This window comes from Panulirus ornatus, chromosome 41 (genome assembly GCF_036320965.1).
Source record: "Panulirus ornatus isolate Po-2019 chromosome 41, ASM3632096v1, whole genome shotgun sequence".
NCBI classification, from domain to species: domain Eukaryota; kingdom Metazoa; phylum Arthropoda; class Malacostraca; order Decapoda; family Palinuridae; genus Panulirus; species Panulirus ornatus.
In genome coordinates this window covers 18,296,155-18,317,533 of record NC_092264.1, presented here as the reverse complement: position 1 = coordinate 18,317,533, position 21,379 = coordinate 18,296,155, and the positions used below count along the sequence as shown (strand labels likewise).

General features: G+C 45.0%; 1 protein-coding gene across 1 annotated transcript in view; it reads right to left on the bottom strand.

Annotated features, from left to right (window-relative positions):
- Positions 1-613: 613 nt before the first annotated feature.
- The window catches only part of LOC139761734 (uncharacterized), a 54,432-nt gene continuing 33,666 nt past the window's right edge, over positions 614-21,379 (bottom strand). Inside the window, exon 2 of the mRNA XM_071686138.1 lies at positions 614-3,255. Within this exon, the coding sequence (XP_071542239.1) occupies positions 3,129-3,255 (127 nt within the window). The 3' untranslated portion in view covers positions 614-3,128. The remainder of the gene's footprint in view (positions 3,256-21,379) is intronic.

Here is a 21,379-nt window from a genome sequence, read left to right as displayed (position 1 = left end):
ACTACTACTTACTACTACTACTACTACTACTACTACTTACTACTACTACTACTACTTACTACTACTACTACTACTACTACTACTACTACTGCTAGTGCTTCTACTACTACTGACAATAAAGATAATAGTAATGATAATAATGATGATTATAACAATGATAATAATAATGTATCCACTATCACATCCCCAACTTTATTGTCGGCCTTTTTACTTCCACCATCAAAGCTACACCAGTCTCCATCACGACCACTTTCACTACCACCACTACCACAATTACCATTACCACTACAACCACCATTATCACCACCAGAGCCACCAGCATAATGACCACAACTATAACTATCACCACAAGTATCACCACCATCCACTCAGCCATTGTCACCACAACCACCATCACTCCATCACCAACACAACTGTAGCCATCACAACACCCATGATCATTACAACCACCAACAACCCCCAGGTCAGGCTCCTCCATCTCAGCCAAACCTTGGCCACCGTCACCAACATCTGGATCCTAAGTTCCTCCTTAACTGTCCCTCTCCAGCAGCCAACACTTGAGTCATAACTTCACGGGGCCAATATCTCTCCTGAGGTTTGATAAAACAGTTGATTGTAATTCATGGTTTTATTTTGTACATAAATTACATTTAAGACTAGAGGCTAAAATACTTATGTTCTGAATTAGGTACGAAGAGGTCCAGCACTTGGAATTATTACATTCAGGTCCTAAAGTATAAGTACATTGTATCCTGTTAATGATGATGACCAGGGAAGGTACTGGGCTGGTGTGCTGTCTTCCATGGTACAGCGTACGGAGCTTGCATGATTATTACAGTAACTTTATCCCAAGTTATGTCTCATGATTGTGCGTCTCTCACTTCATCCTCTCAACCCTTTGAGATGTGGTCACGAAATCTAACATATTTCTATGTACAAACGACATCTGAAGATGAATTGTTGACGCAGGATATGTGGCGGATGCGAGAGACTTCCCCTGCCCTCTTGCGGCCAATATGTAAACACAATATTAGTGACAACTTGATCACTGTGAGACGGAAGGGAAACTGATCACAGAAACTTGGACGAAATTCTCATATATACACATCATACCTTGACTGATAGCATATCCCCAAGAACTCTTTTCTGTTCTGCTCCTTTTGTTCTTCTATCATACCTTAAGTATGCCTAAAATGTAACTCATTTGTATCAATACCAAAAGGTCTTCAACCTACCTCTGTACCTTGTCTTTGATACTATTCTAGTGCCTGTACTCGTGGCCACACGCCCGCTGTCAGAGAAGCGTGCCACGCTCTTACTGTTAATCTGGAGTCGTGTAGATAAAGACAGACTTTGAACAGCCAACCACAGTATAGAATAGAACTTCACATGAGATCTCTAACAGTGCTCCTCTGTGATGCATGTCTCCAAGCACGCGAGAAGAAAATTGAAGGCAAGGAGTCGTGGGGTATGCCTCACACATCTCTAACTGGATAACTTTTTACCCCAAAAAATTGAAGTTGCTTTACATCTTAACCAATAACTTTATGAGGCAATATTCCCCACATAGATCCGTCCTGCTCCCAGAGATGGTTAACCTGTGTATCATGACATCTCGCTCTGTATGTCAGGTGATTCTTCATGATCTGCTGTTATCATACTTCAGTTTGATGCTTCAGAGTTAACTAGTGGTAGAGGAGGAAGCACGAAGGATTGCTTGCATGTCTCCACACAGTAAGAAGGACATGATGATGTTCATCATTACAATACTGTTACAAAGAGCACGCCATTGTTTACCTTGGCTACACACTGTTACAGGAAGCGATGAGAGAGAGAGAGAGAGAGAGAGAGAGAGAGAGAGAGAGAGAGAGAGAGAGAGAGAGAGAGAGAGAGAGAGAAGTCACTTGAGAAACAAGACAACGGTCAAACTCCAGCCACGAATGCCAGAGTTTTTACCCTGATAGTTATCAATATTAGTTTGAAGAAGGTTTAGAGTTAGTGGTAAATATATATATATATATATATAACTAATTCATTTAGTATCAAATCTCCATAATATTTACAATCTTCATGATCTTAAAAAAACGCCAGAAGACAAATAAAAGTAGAACTAGGCAGAGATTTAAGAGAGTTAGTATGAAGACTAAAAATGCACTCAAGTTTGGCCAGACGCAGGTAAGGTATATGCCACTCAAAGCCTTACTTCGGCAGGTGTTTTACATTTTGTCTGCATTTGGGGACCATGGACGCGCTTCTGCTGGTGTGCAAATTGAGTGTGGCACCGTAAATCTAACTTGACCTGAGTGAACTTCTAGACGATGTGAATTTGGAGGGACTTTTCCCGGCTCATATATACATCATTGGTTTGTAGTGGCTTGGGTTATACAGTAGAGGAGGTCTGCTTCAGGAGATACAAGACCTACCGGCGCCTCCGTCAGGAGACTGTGATGTGAGATCCGAAACAGATGATGATTTGAAATTATTCATTCCATGATGTATGTGAATGTCTGACAGTGTAAGGACGAGCCATAGGGAGGGAAGACTTGTAAGATCGATTTATAGATATGGATAAGCCGACTGGTAGTGTAGGGTTGAGTCAAAAGGAAGGAGGCAGTGTAAGGTCGAGTCATAGAGAGGGAGGGTTTGTATGGCAGAGCTATAGAAAGAGCCGAGCCATAAGGAAGGAGGCAGTGTAAGGTCGACCCATAGGGAAAGAGGCAGTGTAAGGTCGACCCATAGGGAAGGAGGCAGTGTAAGGTCGAGCCATACAGAGGGAGGGTTTGTATGGCAGAGCTATAGAAAGGGTCGTGCCATAAGGAAGGAGGCAGTGTAAGGTCGACCCATAGGGAAGGAGGCAGTGTAAGGTCGAGCCATCGGGAAGGGGGAGGTTTTGGTTACACCCGAGACACCTTGAAGCGTCCCTGGGCAATGGACAGCTCGCGGAAGGCTGTGGACTCCTCCCATATACCGTCCCCGCTGCTCCCCTGGATGACGCCAAAGGTCAGGCCCTTGTTCACTTTATTGTTGAACTTGACGTCGTCCTGTTCAGTCTCCCATTGGCTGGAGATCACCGCTCCTGAGGAGTCCCGGCTCTCCCATTGGCTCGTTGGTGATGAAGTCACACCTAGTCACCAGGCCTCCTCAAGGTTGACCTTAGCGACGTGGTTGTCGTCCTTGTTTGCGTCTCTCTTCTTCTTGGAGTCGGAGGAACTGTGGCGGCGGCGGCTGCACCCGTGAACAGCCACGATCAACACTCTGTGGAGACAAAATACAACGTTGTCATAACTTTGTCGGTCTAAAAGTGAGGCAAGAGTTCTAACTCTACATACATTTAACATCACCACACCCGATGACCTGTGGTCTCGGCTGGTGGATGTGGCTTACTTCCTAGACGCTGCGGGAGACCCATGAAAGGAGGCCTGGGAATGGGGAGTGTTAGATATAGATCATAAGTTAATCATACATCCCGAGGATCCCAGGATCTCCCTTTTTTAGGCTCCTGCAGCATCAAGGATGCACTCCAAACATGAGCAGGGTAATGATGGATCACTTTAGATCAAGAAGCTCCTCAATGAGACAGTATTCCTTTTCGTCCTCTGACCAGTAATGATTTAGTTGTAAATGAATTTTCACTCGTGATATATATATATATATATATATATATATATATATATATATATATATATATATATATATATATATATATATATATATATATATATAAAGCTCTTATGTGGATTCTACTATTTCTCAGAAACTAGACAAGTCAAGCTTTATAACACAAAGTCTGAGTTGCTATCATAGTATCTACAACACTTGTGTTTACTTAGAGGTGCGCCTTACTATAACTTCCCATCGTTTGTGAAAAACAAGTTCGAGAGCTGAAATTTCTCTCTGTCACCGTCAAAACTACTTTAATGTGTAGCAGCAAAAATCTTACTCTGGACGTATCTATATATATTTTTTTCTATCTACCTTGGATAACTAAGCTGTTGTGCGTCGTATGACCAATGCTCAGTGAAAGAACTAGTGGACCTACATCAAAGACGAGGGTGGAGGTCATGTATCCAGTCATAACAAATGAGTGCAGATGGCGCTAGCGATACCTGCCCATTATATAGCCATAAATTCTACAGACGAACATTATTCCTAGCGAGCGACACTTGACACTCCCCGTCATATGCAGATGACGGTCACAAAAAATCCTTTCATATCAAGCGACGGAGGGCTGGGGCGCTTCAGCTCGAGTGCCGCCGAACGTTAGCCACCTCATTTGCACATAAGATATTAATTGCTAGCTTCGTGGGTGCGTTATATGGCGTCGTGAATCATTCAGGGACGCGTTGCGACGTGGTGTGCGTCTCGCGTGTCCTCGACCCACCTCTTGCTTACTTCGCTCCCTCTGACCGATGAATCTTTGCACGCATAAGGGATCCAGGATGTGTATCTTGGTCTGCTGAAAAACCTCCATAAGAACTGTATATGGTTGAGATCCGACCTGGATATATAGTCGAGAATCCGCCCTGGATATATGGTCGAGATCCGACCAGGGCGTATGGTCGATTCAGACTTGGTTATATATATAACCGTCGGCTCGGGGAATAGTTAGCAAGGGTCGTCATCTTGTGGACACAGTGTCTGGTGAGGGTCTTGCGACAGGAGTTATATAAGTCGATCTGGCCCTGGAGGCGTCCTGTTAACCGAGGACCGAGTGGATGATGAGGTAGCCTAAGAATGTGGCGTGACAGGTGAGGTAATGCGATCCTGTAGTGTGACGTGTGAGGCAGCGTGAGTCTGTATGTGACGTGTGAGGCAGAGTGAGTCTGTATGTGACGTGTGAGGCAGCGTGTGAGCCTGTGGTGTAGCAGATGAGGAAGCGTGAGCCTGTATGTGACGTGTGAGGCAGCGTGTGAGCCTGTGGTGTAGCAGAAGAGGCAGCGTGAGCCTGTATGTGACGTGTGAGGCAGCGTGAGCCTGTATGTGACGTGTGAGGCAGCGTGTGAGCCTGTGGTGTAGCTGGTGAGGCAGCGTGAGACTTTCCGTTTCCTAACAGACGTCATGGCGGAGGCAGAAAGATGACATCTCTGACGAGAGAAACAAAAGTACGAGGACAAGAATATTCGCTCCAGCTCCTTTGATGTTCGCAGACCTGACACTTGAAGGCGGATATGTTGAAGGAAGAGAGAAACACGCAGGAAGGACAAAAATTCCACATCTTCGTTAATCAAGGAGAGTAGGATGGATGATAACGGTCAATCCTCGTGTGGCTTGTGTCCATATGGAATCTATAGGAAGCAGAAAAAAAGAAAAAAATGGGGGGGGGGGGTGCTGACAGAGGATCCAGGTCTCAGTAGTAAGGACATAGGCAGACAGCCCACGAGAGCAGTGACAGAAGTATCATCTGCAGAGCAGGGAGAAGACCGCATGATCAATGTAGACGGAAAATAACTGTTGATGGGAAGTGATAGCTGGAGAATCATGAAGACGAGAGGCTTGTGATTCCACCCTGACGAAGAGAGAGGCGGAGGAAGATCCTTGCCAAATGATCCAGTGGTACTGCATGCTGGGGTGAATGAAACCCTTTCAGATAATGAGTAGCTGCTCACAAGAGATGTAATTACGGCGCCTCTGCAACACTCCAAGCTTCTGGATAGCAGATTTTGTGATGTTCCTCGTGTAGGGTATTCGGGATACAGCAGAGGTTATAGTCATATCCAATAGCTTTATGTTCTTGCATGGTTGACTTGTAGTGTTATGAAATTTAACGGAAGGAAACGAATGAGATTTAATAAGATATGTCGTGCAGGAAGATGTCTGGTTTTGCACTCTTGAATTTCACCAGGTTGCTGCATCCCCTACACCAAGATGTAGCGCAGGTCCGAGTTAAGAACGATCATTCGAATAAGGAGAGGAGAGAAAGTAAGTTGAAATATGTAGAAAGGAATCCTCGGCGTAAGAGTTTATAAGGTTAGAGGATGTAGAGAGAAGATTGTCAGCTGAGAGAAGAAATAAAGAAGGCGGTAAGATGGATCCCTGAAAGACACCACTGTTGACAAATAAACAAGTCGTTCTGTCAACGACCACCACAATGGACCCACTAGAAAAAAAAACCAAACAAGATAAGCAGAAAAGCCGAGAAAAGGAAACTTAGAAAGCAAAGACATATAACTGTCAAATGTTTTGGAGATGTCGAGGGTAAGGACAAAAGATTCAACAACATATTCTGAGACAGAACAACGAGAAGTGAGTCACAAAAATGAGACGATCACCTGTAGACCTTACTCAGCGATTGCCATATTAGTGATACAAAAGAAGGAAACGCGATTCGAAGTGCTTAAAAAAAATGAAAGTTTAGAAGAGTTTCAAAATCTTTGGAAACAACGGAGGCGAGAGCAGGGGTGGTGGTCGGAGGAGTTATGACCCTGCTCTCTACTGGGGCTGAGCTGAGCGTTGGCATGCTCTCAGGAAGGGAAAGGTTGGGTTTGAAGACCGAGACGATATGGGTGAGCAAGTATTGGAGGTGCGTAGTTCAGAAGCACACGCCTCTAGGATATGGGGGGAAATACCATCCACACCATACACCTTGTGTACTTGTAGATGTGCAAATATGTTAATGTAGGAGTCCCTGACGACAATGAGATGGAAGGATATTAAGTCGTATTCTAACGTGGCGAAGTGTGAGACAAAGGAGAAAGTTTGTGGGAAAGGGTGGAAGAGAGATGGAGTGGTGAGGGCTGCGGGAGGGAGGGAGGCAATTGGAGGTCGTGAGGTGACGTGGGGCGCTGGTCTCGGCCGTTGGGGTGATGAATGAGGGGTTGAAGGGGAGGTAACTGCTGTCAGCCGGGATTATGGAGCAAAACCTGTGTGTAGAGGAAGGCGAGGAGACCTGGTTAACTAGAGTTGCGTGGAGTTTCAAATTTAGATCAAGACATCTAAAGTCCAGCAGAACTGAGCCACGTCATAGAGACTTAAGCAAATGAATCTGTTGTACCCACAAGGAGAGGAGACACCTCACGCAACATCAGGCTAAGAACTAAGACTACTGGTTCAACTGTACGGTGGGTACTTCAGCTGCCTTCCTCATGCTCTGCGATGCTCGACGCGTGTGACAGACCATGAACAATGTTAGTGTCCTGAAAAGAACTGATGCTCTGGCGAGGCCACAACGACGAACTGCCAATTTTTCCTGACCACATACAGCTGGATGATGGTCGCGGATAAGGAACCATTAATGTAACAACACCAGATGTCAACACTGAGCGTGAACACACACAGATCCGTCGAGAGCCAACATAACAGTGACATTGACTTCAAAACTGCTCTACGTATGTATTCCGTATTCTCAGTTATAGATTATAAATCACGGATGTATGAGGAGTCTCAGACGTCTTATACATCATACATTACCCAATCATACAGCCATGCATGGTATGTGCTGCCACCAGCCGACATGTGTTGATTGACGAGGAGTGCGCTGCCGCGTGGCGCAGCGGTCAGCTAAGGAGACTGACTAGAGACGGCGGAGGTCTGATGGCTGACATACGGAACATAGGCTGACACCGGACTGACGCTGGACTTCCGGGGCTGGTAATTCACACCAGCAGCTGACTCGACAACCGCTCGTTCTGCCTTCCCGTGGTCCTGGCATGGGAACTCTCCCTTACAGCCAGTTGTCGGAAGGCTGGTAATTGCCAGCTCCCTCGGTCGTCCGTCTGTCCACGGCCGATAATTGGTTGTCTTTAATTTGCAGCAGAAATGACGTGTTCCCCAGTGTGCTTCCCTCCCTCCAGCCGGCCTCCCTCACCTGGCGCAGGCGGTGCTCAGTGTTGCCTACCTCCCTCCAGCCTGCCTCCCTCACCTGGCCCAGGCGGTGCTCAGTGTTGCCTGCCTCCCTCCAGCCTGCCTCCCTCACCTGGCGCAGGCGGTGCTCAGTGTTGCCTGCCTCCCTCCAGCCGGCCTCCCTCACCTGGCCCAGGCGGTGCTCAGTGTTGCCTGCCTCCCTCCAGCCTGCCTCCCTCACCTGGCGCAGGCGGTGCTCAGTGTTGCCTCCCTCCCTCCAGCCGGCCTCCCTCACCAGGCGGTGCTCAGTGTTGCCTGCGACTTGTGGATGGACACTTAAAACATCATTTGCTTCAGACGTGTCTATACTGAACTGATGTTGATACTGAACTGATGTTGATACTGAACTGATGTTGATAGTGAACTGATGTTGATAGTGAACTGATGTTGATACTGAATTGATGTTGATAGTGAACTGATGTTGATACTGAACTGATGTTGATACTGAATTGATGTTGATAGTGAACTGATGTTGATACTGAACTGATGTTGATACTGAACTGATGTTGATACTGAATTGATGTTGATACTGAATTGATGTTGATAGTGAACTGATGTTGATACTGAACTGATGTTGATACTGAACTGATGTTGATACTGATGTTGATAGTGAACTGATGTTGATACTGAATTGATGTTGATAGTGAACTGATGTTGATAGTGAACTGATGTTGATAGTGAACTGATGTTGATACTGAACTGACGTTGATAGTGAACTGATGTTGATAGTGAACTGATGTTGATACTGAATTGATGTTGATAGTGAACTGATGTTGATAGTGAACTGATGTTGATACTGAACTGACGTTGATACTGAACTGATGTTGATAGTGAACTGATGTTGATAGTGAACTGATGTTGATACTGAACTGATGTTGATACTGATGTTGATAGTGAACTGATGTTGATACTGAATTGATGTTGATAGTGAACTGATGTTGATAGTGAACTGATGTTGATAGTGAACTGATGTTGATACTGAACTGACGTTGATAGTGAACTGATGTTGATAGTGAACTGATGTTGATACTGAATTGATGTTGATAGTGAACTGATGTTGATAGTGAACTGACGTTGATAGTGAACTGATGTTGATACTGAACTGGTGTTGATAGTGAACTGATGTTGATAGTGAACTGACGTTGATAGTGAACTGATGTTGATACTGAACTGATGTTGATAGTGAACTGATGTTGATAGTGAACTGATGTTGATAGTGAACTGACGTTGATAGTGAACTGATGTTGATACTGAACTGATGTTGATACTGAACTGATGTTGATACTGAACTGATGTTGATAGTGAACTGATGTCGATAGTGAACTGAAAAAAATGCTATTTGAAATTCATCTTATAATGACGTGTGAGGAGGGTTAAGGATCAGATCAGCTGCAGTGTGATGTACAGGTAAGTTACCCTCATTAGTCTCATTGTACCAGCAGGTGACAGGTATTAACTGTATATCCCTAGCGAGACACCTGTGCACGGGAGTAGCATAACTGACTACACGAGACACATCATCACAGCATGTACACCATGTTGCTGCCGTGCGCCACGCCACACACACACACACACACACACACACACACACCTCTCACACGCGTCTATCACTTTCGCTGTATATTCACCGTCGTGGACACAAACAGTGGAGGATTGAAGTACATTCGATACATAACGGTGATACCTAGTTTTAACACACACACACACACACACACACACACACACACACATATGTAGACGTAGGCATTCAACAACATATTCATTGTGTTTCAGTTCTGTAGCCTTGAGAGAGATCTCTATATGGAATATCATATTGTAAGTAGCTTAAGATCCACAGATGTTCCCCGGATGGTACGTAATCTGGCTTAATGTTTACCGACTGCTGAGGACTATTTCCTAATCCGACAACGAACTGGCGTAACAGATTTCATGGGAGGATTTACGGCTTTCATGGGATGGATACATGGCTAACCCTGACGTGAGGGGGAGGCTAACTACAGATGACGGCAACCAATCATCAGGAAGGTAATCCCCAGGGAAGGGGAAGCAGTTAGGGGCGAGGGAGGAAGCAAGGCAGGGGAGACGAGGAGGTGTAAAAGGATAGATGAGGGAGGGAGAGGGAGATGAGTAGCACTCACGGACGCTGTACACGAAGGCAGTCTCGCTCCCCCTAGTGACTCGCTCGTAACCCCCCAGGGGCGGCTGTTGTTGTCTCGTGCCCCAGGACAGGCAGGGACAGAGGCCGTTGTCTGATCACTGGGGCATCAGCCACATCAGTTCGGCTCGATGTATCTGTCAACATTTCTTGCCCTCATACGAGGGTCTAGTTCGTCCTATTGTTTGATATTTCCATCCTCCTCCGCCAGCAGGCTTCAGATTCGTTGGTTTCGTTGTGATTTCCTCCTTTTCCTCCGGGTTTCTCGTCCTGGTTGTCATGGTTGGCCGTGACCCACACCGCTGCCTTCCTCATGTGATTGTTGACGTTGTCCAGACTGGACTGTTTACCTTCGTGGTGTTCCCCCGTGCCACCACCCGACACCACAGCACCTGGGTGAGTGAGAGCACCGCGGGGGCGGGGTGCCTTATGGCACCCGCCTCACTCCGGTTACAACCACATCTCCCTGACTCCACCCTCGTCCACGCTACGCACCCACCCCGCCACACATCTGCCCACAGGCCTACACTATTCCTGCTTCACTATCCAGTTTCCGTATATAGATTAGAATTTAGCGTCCGTCCCCACGCGGATCACATCGTCATAGCCCAGAAGGTTTTCTGCTATCTGTCCATGGTACCCCAGTCTGCCCTACGCACCACCAGTGCTTCAGTCCTCCCCCAGCGACCACACACCAGACTTGGCTATCAGACTTGCATCCTGGGCCAGCGAGGTTGTGTGACGTGGTCCACTTGAGCTGGTGCGTTTACTCACATTCATCTGACGTATTTTGCTTCCATTAGCCACTAATATCAAGGGATGGGGAGGTGTTTACATTTTCGGATTAATGTTTAATTTTGGTTCAAGAGGCTGAGGTGGTTGGTTTACGATATCCTGATGGTGAGGAATGTCATGTGCCTGTGTGCTTGATCCTTCTACACGTGACAGATGGAGAGTCAGCGTCCATGGAAGTACTGGTCATGGGAAACACGGTAAGGTAATGGACGGAGAAAAAAACACTATCGTCCAGATACATAGTGTTCGTTATACTGATATTTGTAGGTGGTTTCTGGATATATGTATTTGATGTTTCATCTATATACCCCCTGTAGACTGTGTGTGTGTGTGTGTGTGTGTGTGTGTGTGTGTGCAGTAATGTTCGTTGGTTTAAGACAGAATTTGGCTAAACCAAGAATTGTTCATTGTGTGTATTGATAGATGAATGGAGCCTCTCTCAGGGCTCTGAAACTTCATGGGTACCAAGTGTGTTCCATACTCGTGTTGCTGTCCAGATCTTGGGTATGTTTGTTTACGTTGGCATCCTGTGTCTGCTTCATATGACGTACAGCTTCCATCAACAATGTACTAAATGATATGACCTTGAGTCGCTGATGTTAGCCTTTCCATGTACGAGTATCTTTCATCCGTGACAAATCGTGGAACGTTATTATTTACCCTCTTCACCACGTCTGATTTAGAAGAGAAGTGAGTTAGTATTCGGGAGCAGGTCAATGTGGATAGGATCATGGCCTTATCCAGCGTACTTTTTGCCTCTCATGTAGATGTCAGAATCTATACTGGCTCGTCAGAGACACCTCACCTTGTGCTGTTCATCTGTTGATATATTTGGTTCTCATACCTCGTGATATGGCAGTAATTGCAGGGTTATGCAGCCCTCCTAGTGTAGTACGTGTTTCCCTCCATGGATACTCAGCCGGGTCTTATTCTCTGTAGCTCCACAATGGTCAATTTGTTCTAGTCTGTGGAGGGTTCCAAGGTGGTCCTCGGGCTGCCATGGCTCGCTATCAGCTGTTTATTGTTTTCATCTTTCTTCAGGTTTGTTTACACTCACGCCCCACACCACCCCTCCCACTTTACCTATCCGCACCCTTCCATAGTCCTCTCCTTCTCCAACCTATCTCACATTCCGTCCCTCCCTCACCACACACCTTCCTCTCCAGCTATCCTTGCTCTTCCATCATTCTCTCTTACGAAATCCCACCTCACCTCCTGTGCTCTTCTTACTCTCCCACATTATCTTTCTTGGCCCCCCTCACCTTCTACACTGCCCCCGTGGTTCCCTCCCGCAGGCCAGAATGTAAGAGGTCTCTGTGACTTCTCAAGTGGCCATATCCTCCCGCTGGGTATGAATCCCTGGGTCGCTGATCCAGAGGCTGTTGGCCGGGATGAACCCACGTCTGTAGTGCCCACCATCACCCCCCCCCCCCCTGACTTACTGTTGTGTACAGACCAGCAGGAGTGGACGAGGTCACGCAAGCCTTCCCCTGGTGTTACTATGAGCTGCCCTGGTCCTCACACCTACAGTGCGGCGTTACCGATACCCATGACCAACGCCGTTCACATCTTGGAGTGCGAGGCAGGAGTGATGGACGATTAACTTTCACCCCTCAGTTAACTAGCCGTAGTTTATTGTGGTTATTCTACTTTGGTTTGTTTATTTCGCTTACCCATAAATTCATGAAATGTATGTGGTGATGTGTCAGAGCCTATCGTTACGTAACAGGGTCACATGACTGTATGGATGTATATCGTGATTCAAATTGGTCGTGAAACTCTAAACTATATCAGTAAAGTTTGGCTGAAGCTTCCACAGTCTCGGATCCTATAGTGTCCCGAGGTCCAGTGTTAATAACACGTCAGGCAGGGGACAGAGAAGAGTCAGTAAAAGAGGTCAAAGTCGCCCAGTAGTGAACAGCGACTGAGCAGGCGCAGGTCGAAGGTTGGAAGTAATACTTTGAAGTGTTCTTTCTTGGTTTACTTTCAATGAGATTTGTGGTGGTGATGTTTTCTGTTAGTTATCACTTGGGAAAGATTTGCCAGCACAGCTAGTCTACAAGTGTTAGCGAATCTTTCCCCGGTTCATTACCTCTCGTGTTCCTTCATCCTCTCTCTTTCCCCTCACCGTTAAGGCCAGACCACCTCGCTTGGACCTTGGGTTTGTGTGGTCTGTATATATATATATATATATGTATATATATATATATATATATATATATATATATATATATATATATATATATATATATATATATATATCCCTGGGGATAGGGGAGAAAGAATACTTCCCACGTATTCCCTGCGTGTCGTAGAAGGCGACTAAAAGGGGAGGGAGCGGGGGGCTGGAAATCCTCCCCTCTCAATTTTTTTTAATTTTCCAAAAGAAGGAACAGAGAAGGGGGCCAGGTGAGGATATTCCCTCAATGGCCCAGTCCTCTATTCATTACGCTACCTCGCTAACGCGGGAAATGGCGAATAGTTTGAAAAAAAAAAAAAAAAAAATATATATATATATATATATATATATATATATATATATATATATATATATATATATATATATATATATATATATATGTATGTATAACGCTTCCTAAATCTGTTTTCCAGTCGAGTGAGGATGGAGGGCACAGGTGAGTGTAAGTGCTGTGACTCAAGATGAATGACGTTGAGGTAATATAGCATTATCAGCTGCTGCTGCTTCGGGGAAAATATGAATATGTGGCCGCCATGGCAAGCTGTTGCTCTCCTCACCCCAACCTGCCTTACCCCTAAGCCTTCCCCCACTCCTCCTCTTCCCACGATTCTTATCTCCCCACTTCCTCCCTCCTTCTTCATTAACCCTCTTATCTTCACCGTTGCTGCTTCTCTTCGTCGTTGGCGTAATTTGAATCCTCTCTCTGAGCCAAGGTTACGAGGCCAAGTAATGCGGTTTACTCCCCATTAATCCTGGACGACCTCGAAAAATCTAATCCTGAGCGAGCAGGTTAGGTTAGGTCAAGTATCATGTTATATACCGGGCGTTGTACCACTTAATACTTAGGGTCAAAACGAGACCGGAACTGTGGACTATGTTATAGTAACAACCGGGATTCGAATGTGGCACAGATACATCCGGCAGACTGAATAGGATCCTACGACAGATACAACTCAGTGTAAGTTATGAGATGTACCATATAAACACACGCTACCACACTACGTAACAGATGGCCTACTTCATCACTCTATGTAGATCTCCTGGTTTGTTAATTTCGCAAATGTTCTATTACTACCGACGTGTCTGAGAGTGTTCTGCCCACTATACTCGGACTTTACGAACCAGTAAAGCTCATTAATGTGACTGAGTGTATCTATAATGCTGTGTGACTTGACCTACGTGCTACCATGCAGTTCCGGTACATGTACGTTAACCCAATAGGCCTCTCAGCCCAACCCACGTAACGTGCCTCATGTTCGTCTATATTTGTACAACTACACACTCGTGTTTCCCACGTCCCTATAATGCTTTACTCTCGCCATCCTTTTACCCTCATGTGCTATTCCTATCCTCTCCTCCTCCTCCTCCTCCTCTTCGTCCCCCTCCTCCTCCTCCTCCTCCTCTTTGTCCCTCTCCTCCTCCTCCTCCTCCTCTTTGTCCCTCTCCTCCTCCTCCTCCTTCTCCTTCTCCTCTTTGTCCCTCTCCTCCTCCTCCTCCTCCTCTTTGTCCCTCTCCTCCTCCTCCTCCTTCTCCTCCTCCTCCTCTTTGTCCCCATCCTCCTCCTCCTCCTCCTCCTCTTTGTCCCTCTCCTCCTCCTCCTCCTCCTCCTCCTCCTCCTCCTCTTTGTCCCTCTCCTCCTCCTCCTCCTCCTCCTCCTCCTCCTCCTCGTTGTCCCCCTCCTCCTCCTCCTCTTCCTCCCCCTCTAAATAGTTTTATCAGTAGTCGTCGGTTCCGGCGCCTCACAGGCAGACAGCCTCACATGTCATCCATCTTGGGATGTTTGGTTCACGAGGAAATGTTAGGTAAAGCGCTGATGAGGCCAGGGAGACCAGCTGGGGAGGGAATGTACAGACCAGCTGGGGAGGGGACGTACAGACACGCTCAATAGGTAACATACAGACCCCACTCGGGAAGCAACGTACAGACCAGCTGGGGAGGGAATGTACCGTCTCATTCGGTCTGGGACTAACGGACCTGCTGGGGGGAGGGGACGTGTGCACCCGTCAGCAGGAGACACAAATATTTCAGCAGCTCGGGAGCAGATAAAGCCTTGTTTGCGCCTCTCCTTCAACACCCAGATGTCGGAACTCTTCCCTGCCTCATACTCTACGTGACCCTTATGATTTATCTGCCATTAAGGAATAGGCCTATCATCCCTAACATAATGAGAACCGCCACCATCATTTTTCCTAGCACGTGTCGGAGTCTGTGATGGCTACCACGAGAAGAAAAATATCAGGTGACATAAAATATCAGTGTCACGTGTACAGAGATACGTAGACCCCATCACTACGAAACTTTCCTTTAGAACACCAAAAACGATTCATAGATTTCCTTTCATTTTCAATACTTGTGTTGGTTGGTAAGTCGGTATCGATTCTGTGGATGTCAGAGTCCTTAAGTAACACACCCATGTCCAGAACAGTAAAACTGGCTTAACGTACGAGGTAACTTTGTAATAAAACAGGATCTCCTGTTGTCGAATCTGCTGGTATAGCAGATAACATGTTACCCACAGGATACGAGAGAAGACGTAAGGGAAAAATGATCACGAGTTTCATGTGTCTGAATCAGTTTATGTTCATGTTGAGAAGTTCACTGAGACAGAGAAGACCCAAACATGGGCCACAAGAAGACATTAAACAAGGAGAGAATTATAAGAGATGTGAAGAACAAGGTGGCAGATGAGAAGAACAAAGGAAATGAAGAAGCAGTGTATGAAGAGTCTGGCGGAAAGTGAAAAGAAATATTGTACGACGTAGGAGAGAAAGTTTACCAGAAGGATCCCGTGAATGTAGAACTTGCTCTCTCAATGCACCAAGAGATAACCACACGAGCGCGTGGGTTCTATCAAACGCACACACACAGACAGACATCTACTCGTACAGCATTTTCTTTCATGTATGTTGTAGTCGGACCTGATAAAGCTGACCTTATCTAACTGATTAACTTTCATTTACACTGGATAAACAGCCTTAGAATACACGCCCAGCTCGTTCTCTTTCCGTAGGAGAGAGAGAGAGAGAGAGAGAGAGAGAGAGAGAGAGAGAGAGAGAGAGAGAGAGAGAGAGAGAGAGATCAGGGCCAGTGTCAGTGAGGGAGGGAGGTGGGGTGGTTGGTTAGTGCCTCATGAGGCAGCACCACCAAATGAGCGGAAGACGTGTCAGTCCGCCACTTGACAACCCCTGGTAAATGCCTCCTCCTCCTCCTCCTCCTCAGGGCAGAGGCTAATCACCGTCGTACTTAACAACGAAGGTAACTGAATTTTTCCACGACTTTCAAAGAATATGTCGTCTCCTTACAGCAGCTGGGGACATTTTCCTTTCCACCATAAATCAGTCAGTTAGAAATTCCATTTCAGCACACAATTCGTCCGGAGACTTCACCAGTTCATGAAAGAAAATAGTTCAATAATCGTAAAACAGATGAGGTAAACTCTGATGTAATAGTCAGAATCAGTCGTTGTGAGGTTCATCTTCTGGTGTCAGAATATCATGGGTCGTCCTACTTACGGGTTAGACAGACAGTAGGTAGGTGTTAGCCCTTCCCTATATATCTGAGTCCATTGATAACTCATAATAGAAGCATATATCTATCAGTCTTTCTTTCCAGACACATCTATCAGATCTTTCTTTCCAAATATATCTATTAGATCTTTCTTTCCAAATATATCTATCAGATCTTTCCACATCTATTCATCTGTTTGCTAATCTCGTATTATCAAGTGATTCTTAAATCAGTGTTACGTACAATTTTACAACAAATTACATTCAAATATCTTCAGCTTTCCATTATTTCTCAATGCTTCATACATAAGAAAATGATAAAGGAATTGCTAAAAGTGGATATGATTACTTTGAGTTATGGATCATCTTCACGAATGAGGTAAAGAAAATGTAATTCTTACATTTTGCCCTCGTCCGTGTTCCACCTAGTGACGGTTTCCATAACGTTCCTTCCTTTTTATGAGAACAGAACGAACGGAAATTGATATTCATCAGTTGCATCTAAAAGACATGACATGCAAGAAGATCCGTGTTAACATCATCCAGACGTTTGGTTTGGAAGGCCCGTCTCACAAGGCAGCCAAGGTGAATGTTGACAAGATTCAGAAGACGAAGGGACACAGATGGCCCACGTCCAGGATGACTACACCAGAGACATCTGAGGGAATATCCGGAGTTGTTCGTAAGACAGTGATAACTGTGATAAGGGCTGACCTCTCACTGTTTGACGATAACCTCAGGCTTCAGAAAAGCTCAGTAGGAGCAGGGTCGAGATAACATGACGCATCTGATCCTGGATTTTGACATCAGACAGGAAGAGGACCAGAGTGTGCCAAACTCTTCCTGGCTTTCAGAAGGATGTAAACAAGTTGTCTCTTTACACATCCCTGAATGTGAATCAGGCACGTCACTGATCCTTAATCAGAGGAACTAAGTAAGCACTGATAACGCCCATGTCTTCTACAAGACGAATAAGGCAATTCCCTTCCGCTATAATGCCGTATCGTCATTTTTGCACGATGATGATGTTATCATACTGGATCATCTGCTGCGAGACACGGTCATAAAAGGGGAGTGTCATGCAGATGAGCTGCGTCAGCTTGAAGAAGATAGTAAGCCAGAGACGGTCCATGGGTCGTACATGAGACACGTCAGTCTTCTCCAGAACAGAACCACCGCACATTCAGTGGAAGCTGTAAAGGTCACTCATGAGAATGACTGTTTTCATGCCCTTCCGCATCTCCTGATTCATCAGATCTGTCTGGCTTCCTCAGACTCTTCCATCCTCCTCTCAGATGACGCCTGAACTCTACTGAAAAGGATTTAACAGTAATGATGATGGTGTCATTTTTTACTGGATGAGACGAGTGATCGTTCAAGATGGACCACAGTGCTAGCTAGGTGATGGGAAAGGTCCTCCGACGTCACGGGCATTACATTAAAGGAACATTTATTATATTTCCCTTCGACTCCTCTTTCTACGCTGGGTGCTTGTTTTATGGTACTCCTCCTTCGTGTGCATTTGTGATTACTATTTGTGTAGTACGAGGAGTGAGTTTCACACTTGTGTACCATCCCTAAGGGGAGGATGATCAGCTGGGCTGACTGTGGGCCGAGTGCCACGCCTAGGATTGGAGCCCATAGAGGCCAGGCTGATTCAGGGTCAGCAATGCTAACCCGTACACCATGAGAGCCCAGAAGCCTTTGTGTGTGTGTGTGTGTGTGTGTGTGTGTCTTTTCGTTGCGTATCAACTGACTTATATTTCTTTCTTGTATCTCCTTGATGATGTGATTATTACACGAAAGTGTAATAACACTTATCGTGTTTCATTTTCCCCCTGGCCTCTTTGGAATATATATATATATATATATATATATATATATATATATATATATATATATATATATATATATATATATATATATATATATACATATATATACATATATATATATATATATATATATATATATATATATATATATATATATATATATATCATCCCTGGGGATAGGGGAGAAAGAATACTTCACACGTATTCCCTGCGTGTCGTAGAAGGCGACTAAAAGGGGAGGGAGCGGGGGGCTGGAAATCCTCCCCTCTCATTTTTTTTTCAATTTTCCAAAAGAAGGAACAGAGAAGGGGGCCAGGTGAGGATATTCCTTCAAAGGCCCAGTTCTGTGTTCTTAACGCTACCTCGCTAACGCGGGAAATGGCGAGTGTGTTAGTGGTTTTGATGCACGAGACCGGGTCATAGTGATGGGTGATTTGAATGCAAAGGTGAGTAATGTGGCAGTTGAGGGAATAATTGGTATACATGGGGTGTTCAGTGTTGTAAATGGAAATGGTGAAGAGCTTGTAGATTTATGTGCTGAAAAAGGACTGATGATTGGGAATACCTGGTTTAAAAAGCGAGATATACATAAGTATACTTATGTAAGTAGGAGAGATGGCCAGAGAGCGTTATTGGATTACGTGTTAATTGACAGGCGTGCGAAAGAGAGACTTTTGGATGTTAATGTGCTGAGAGGTGCAACTGGAGGGATGTCTGATCATTATCTTGTGGAGGCTAAGGTGAAGATTTGTATGGGTTTTCAGAAAAGAAGAGTGAATGTTGGGGTGAAGAGGGTGGTGAGAGTAAGTGAGCTTGAGAAGGAGACCTGTGTGAGGAAGTACCAGGAGAGACTGAGTACAGAATGGAAAAAGGTGAGAACAATGGAAGTAAGGGGAGTGGGGGAGGAATGGGATGTATTTAGGGAATCAGTGATGGATTGCGCAAAAGATGCTTGTGGCATGAGAAGAGTGGGAGGTGGGTTGATTAGAAAGGGTAGTGAGTGGTGGGATGAAGAAGTAAGAGTATTAGTGAAAGAGAAGAGAGAGGCATTTGGACGATTTTTGCAGGGAAAAAATGCAATTGAGTGGGAGATGTATAAAAGAAAGAGACAGGAGGTCAAGAGAAAGGTGCAAGAGGTGAAAAAATGGCAAATGAGAGTTGGGGTGAGAGAGTATCATTAAATTTTAGGGAGAATAAAAAGATGTTCTGGAAGGAGGTAAATAAAGTGCGTAAGACAAGGGAGCAAATGGGAACTTCAGTGAAGGGCGCAAATGGGGAGGTGATAACAAGTAGTGGTGATGTGAGAAGGAGATGGAGTGAGTATTTTGAAGGTCTGTTGAATGTGTTTGATGATAGAGTGGCAGATATAGGGTGTTTTGGTCGAGGTGGTGTGCAAAGTGAGAGGGTTAGGGAAAATGATTTGGTAAACAGAGAAGAGGTAGTGAAAGCTTTGCGGAAGATGAAAGCCGGCAAGGCAGCAGGTTTGGATGGTATTGCAGTGGAATTTATTAAAAAAGGGGGTGACTGTATTGTTGACTGGTTGGTAAGGTTATTTAATGTATGTATGACTCATGGTGAGGTGCCTGAGGATTGGCGGAATGCGTGCATAGTGCCATTGTACAAAGGCAAAGGGGATAAGAGTGAGTGCTCAAATTACAGAGGTATAAGTTTGTTGAGTATTCCTGGTAAATTATATGGGAGGGTATTGATTGAGAGGGTGAAGGCATGTACAGAGCATCAGATTGGGGAAGAGCAGTGTGGTTTCAGAAGTGGTAGAGGATGTGTGGATCAGGTGTTTGCTTTGAAGAATGTATGTGAGAAATACTTAGAAAAGCAAATGGATTTGTATGTAGCATTTATGGATCTGGAGAAGGCATATGATAGAGTTGATAGAGATGCTCTGTGGAAGGTATTAAGAATATATGGTGTGGGAGGAAAGTTGTTAGAAGCAGTGAAAAGTTTTTATCGAGGATGTAAGGCATGTGTACGTTTAGGAAGAGAGGAAAGTGTGGAAGTCGAGAACATTATCTCGGAAAGCAAAAATGGGTATGTTTGAAGGAATAGTGGTTCCAACAATGTTGTATGGTTGCGAGGCGTGGGCTATGGATAGAGTTGTGCGCAGGAGGATGGATGTGCTGGAAATGAGATGTTTGAGGACAATGTGTGGTGTGAGGTGGTTTGATCGAGTGAGTAACGTAAGGGTAAGAGAGATGTGTGGAAATAAAAAGAGCGTGGTTGAGAGAGCAGAAGAGGGTGTTTTGAAGTGGTTTGGGCACATGGAGAGGATGAGTGAGGAAAGATTGACCAAGAGGATATATGTGTCGGAGGTGGAGGGAACAAGGAGAAGAGGGAGACCAAATTGCAGGTGGAAAGATGGAGTGAAAAAGATTTTGTGTGATCGGGGCCTGAACATGCAGGAGGGTGAAAGGAGGGCAAGGAATAGAGTGAATTGGAGCGATGTGGTATACCGGGGTTGACGTGCTGTCAGTGGATTGAAGCAAGGCATGTGAAGCGTCTGGGGTAAACCATGGAAAGCTGTGTAGGTATGTATATTTGCGTGTGTGGACGTATGTATATACATGTGTATGGGGGGGGGGTTGGGCCATTTCTTTCGTCTGTTTCCTTGCGCTACCTCGCAAACGCGGGAGACAGCGACAAAGTATAATAAAAAAAAAGAAATAAAAAAATATATATATATATATATATATATATATATATATATATATATATATATATATATATATATATATTGATGAATTATGTACATGTGTATATATGTACATGTCTGTGTGTGTGTATATTTTTTTTTTTTTTTTTTTTTTTATACTTTGTCGCTGTCTCCCGCGTTTGCGAGGTAGCGCAAGGAAACAGACGAAAGAAATGGCCCAACCCCCCCCCCCCCATACACATGTACATACACACGTCCACACACGCAAATATACATACCTACACAGCTTTCCATGGTTTACCCCAGACGCTTCACATGCCTTGCTTCAATATATATATATATATATATATATATATATATATATATATATATATATATATA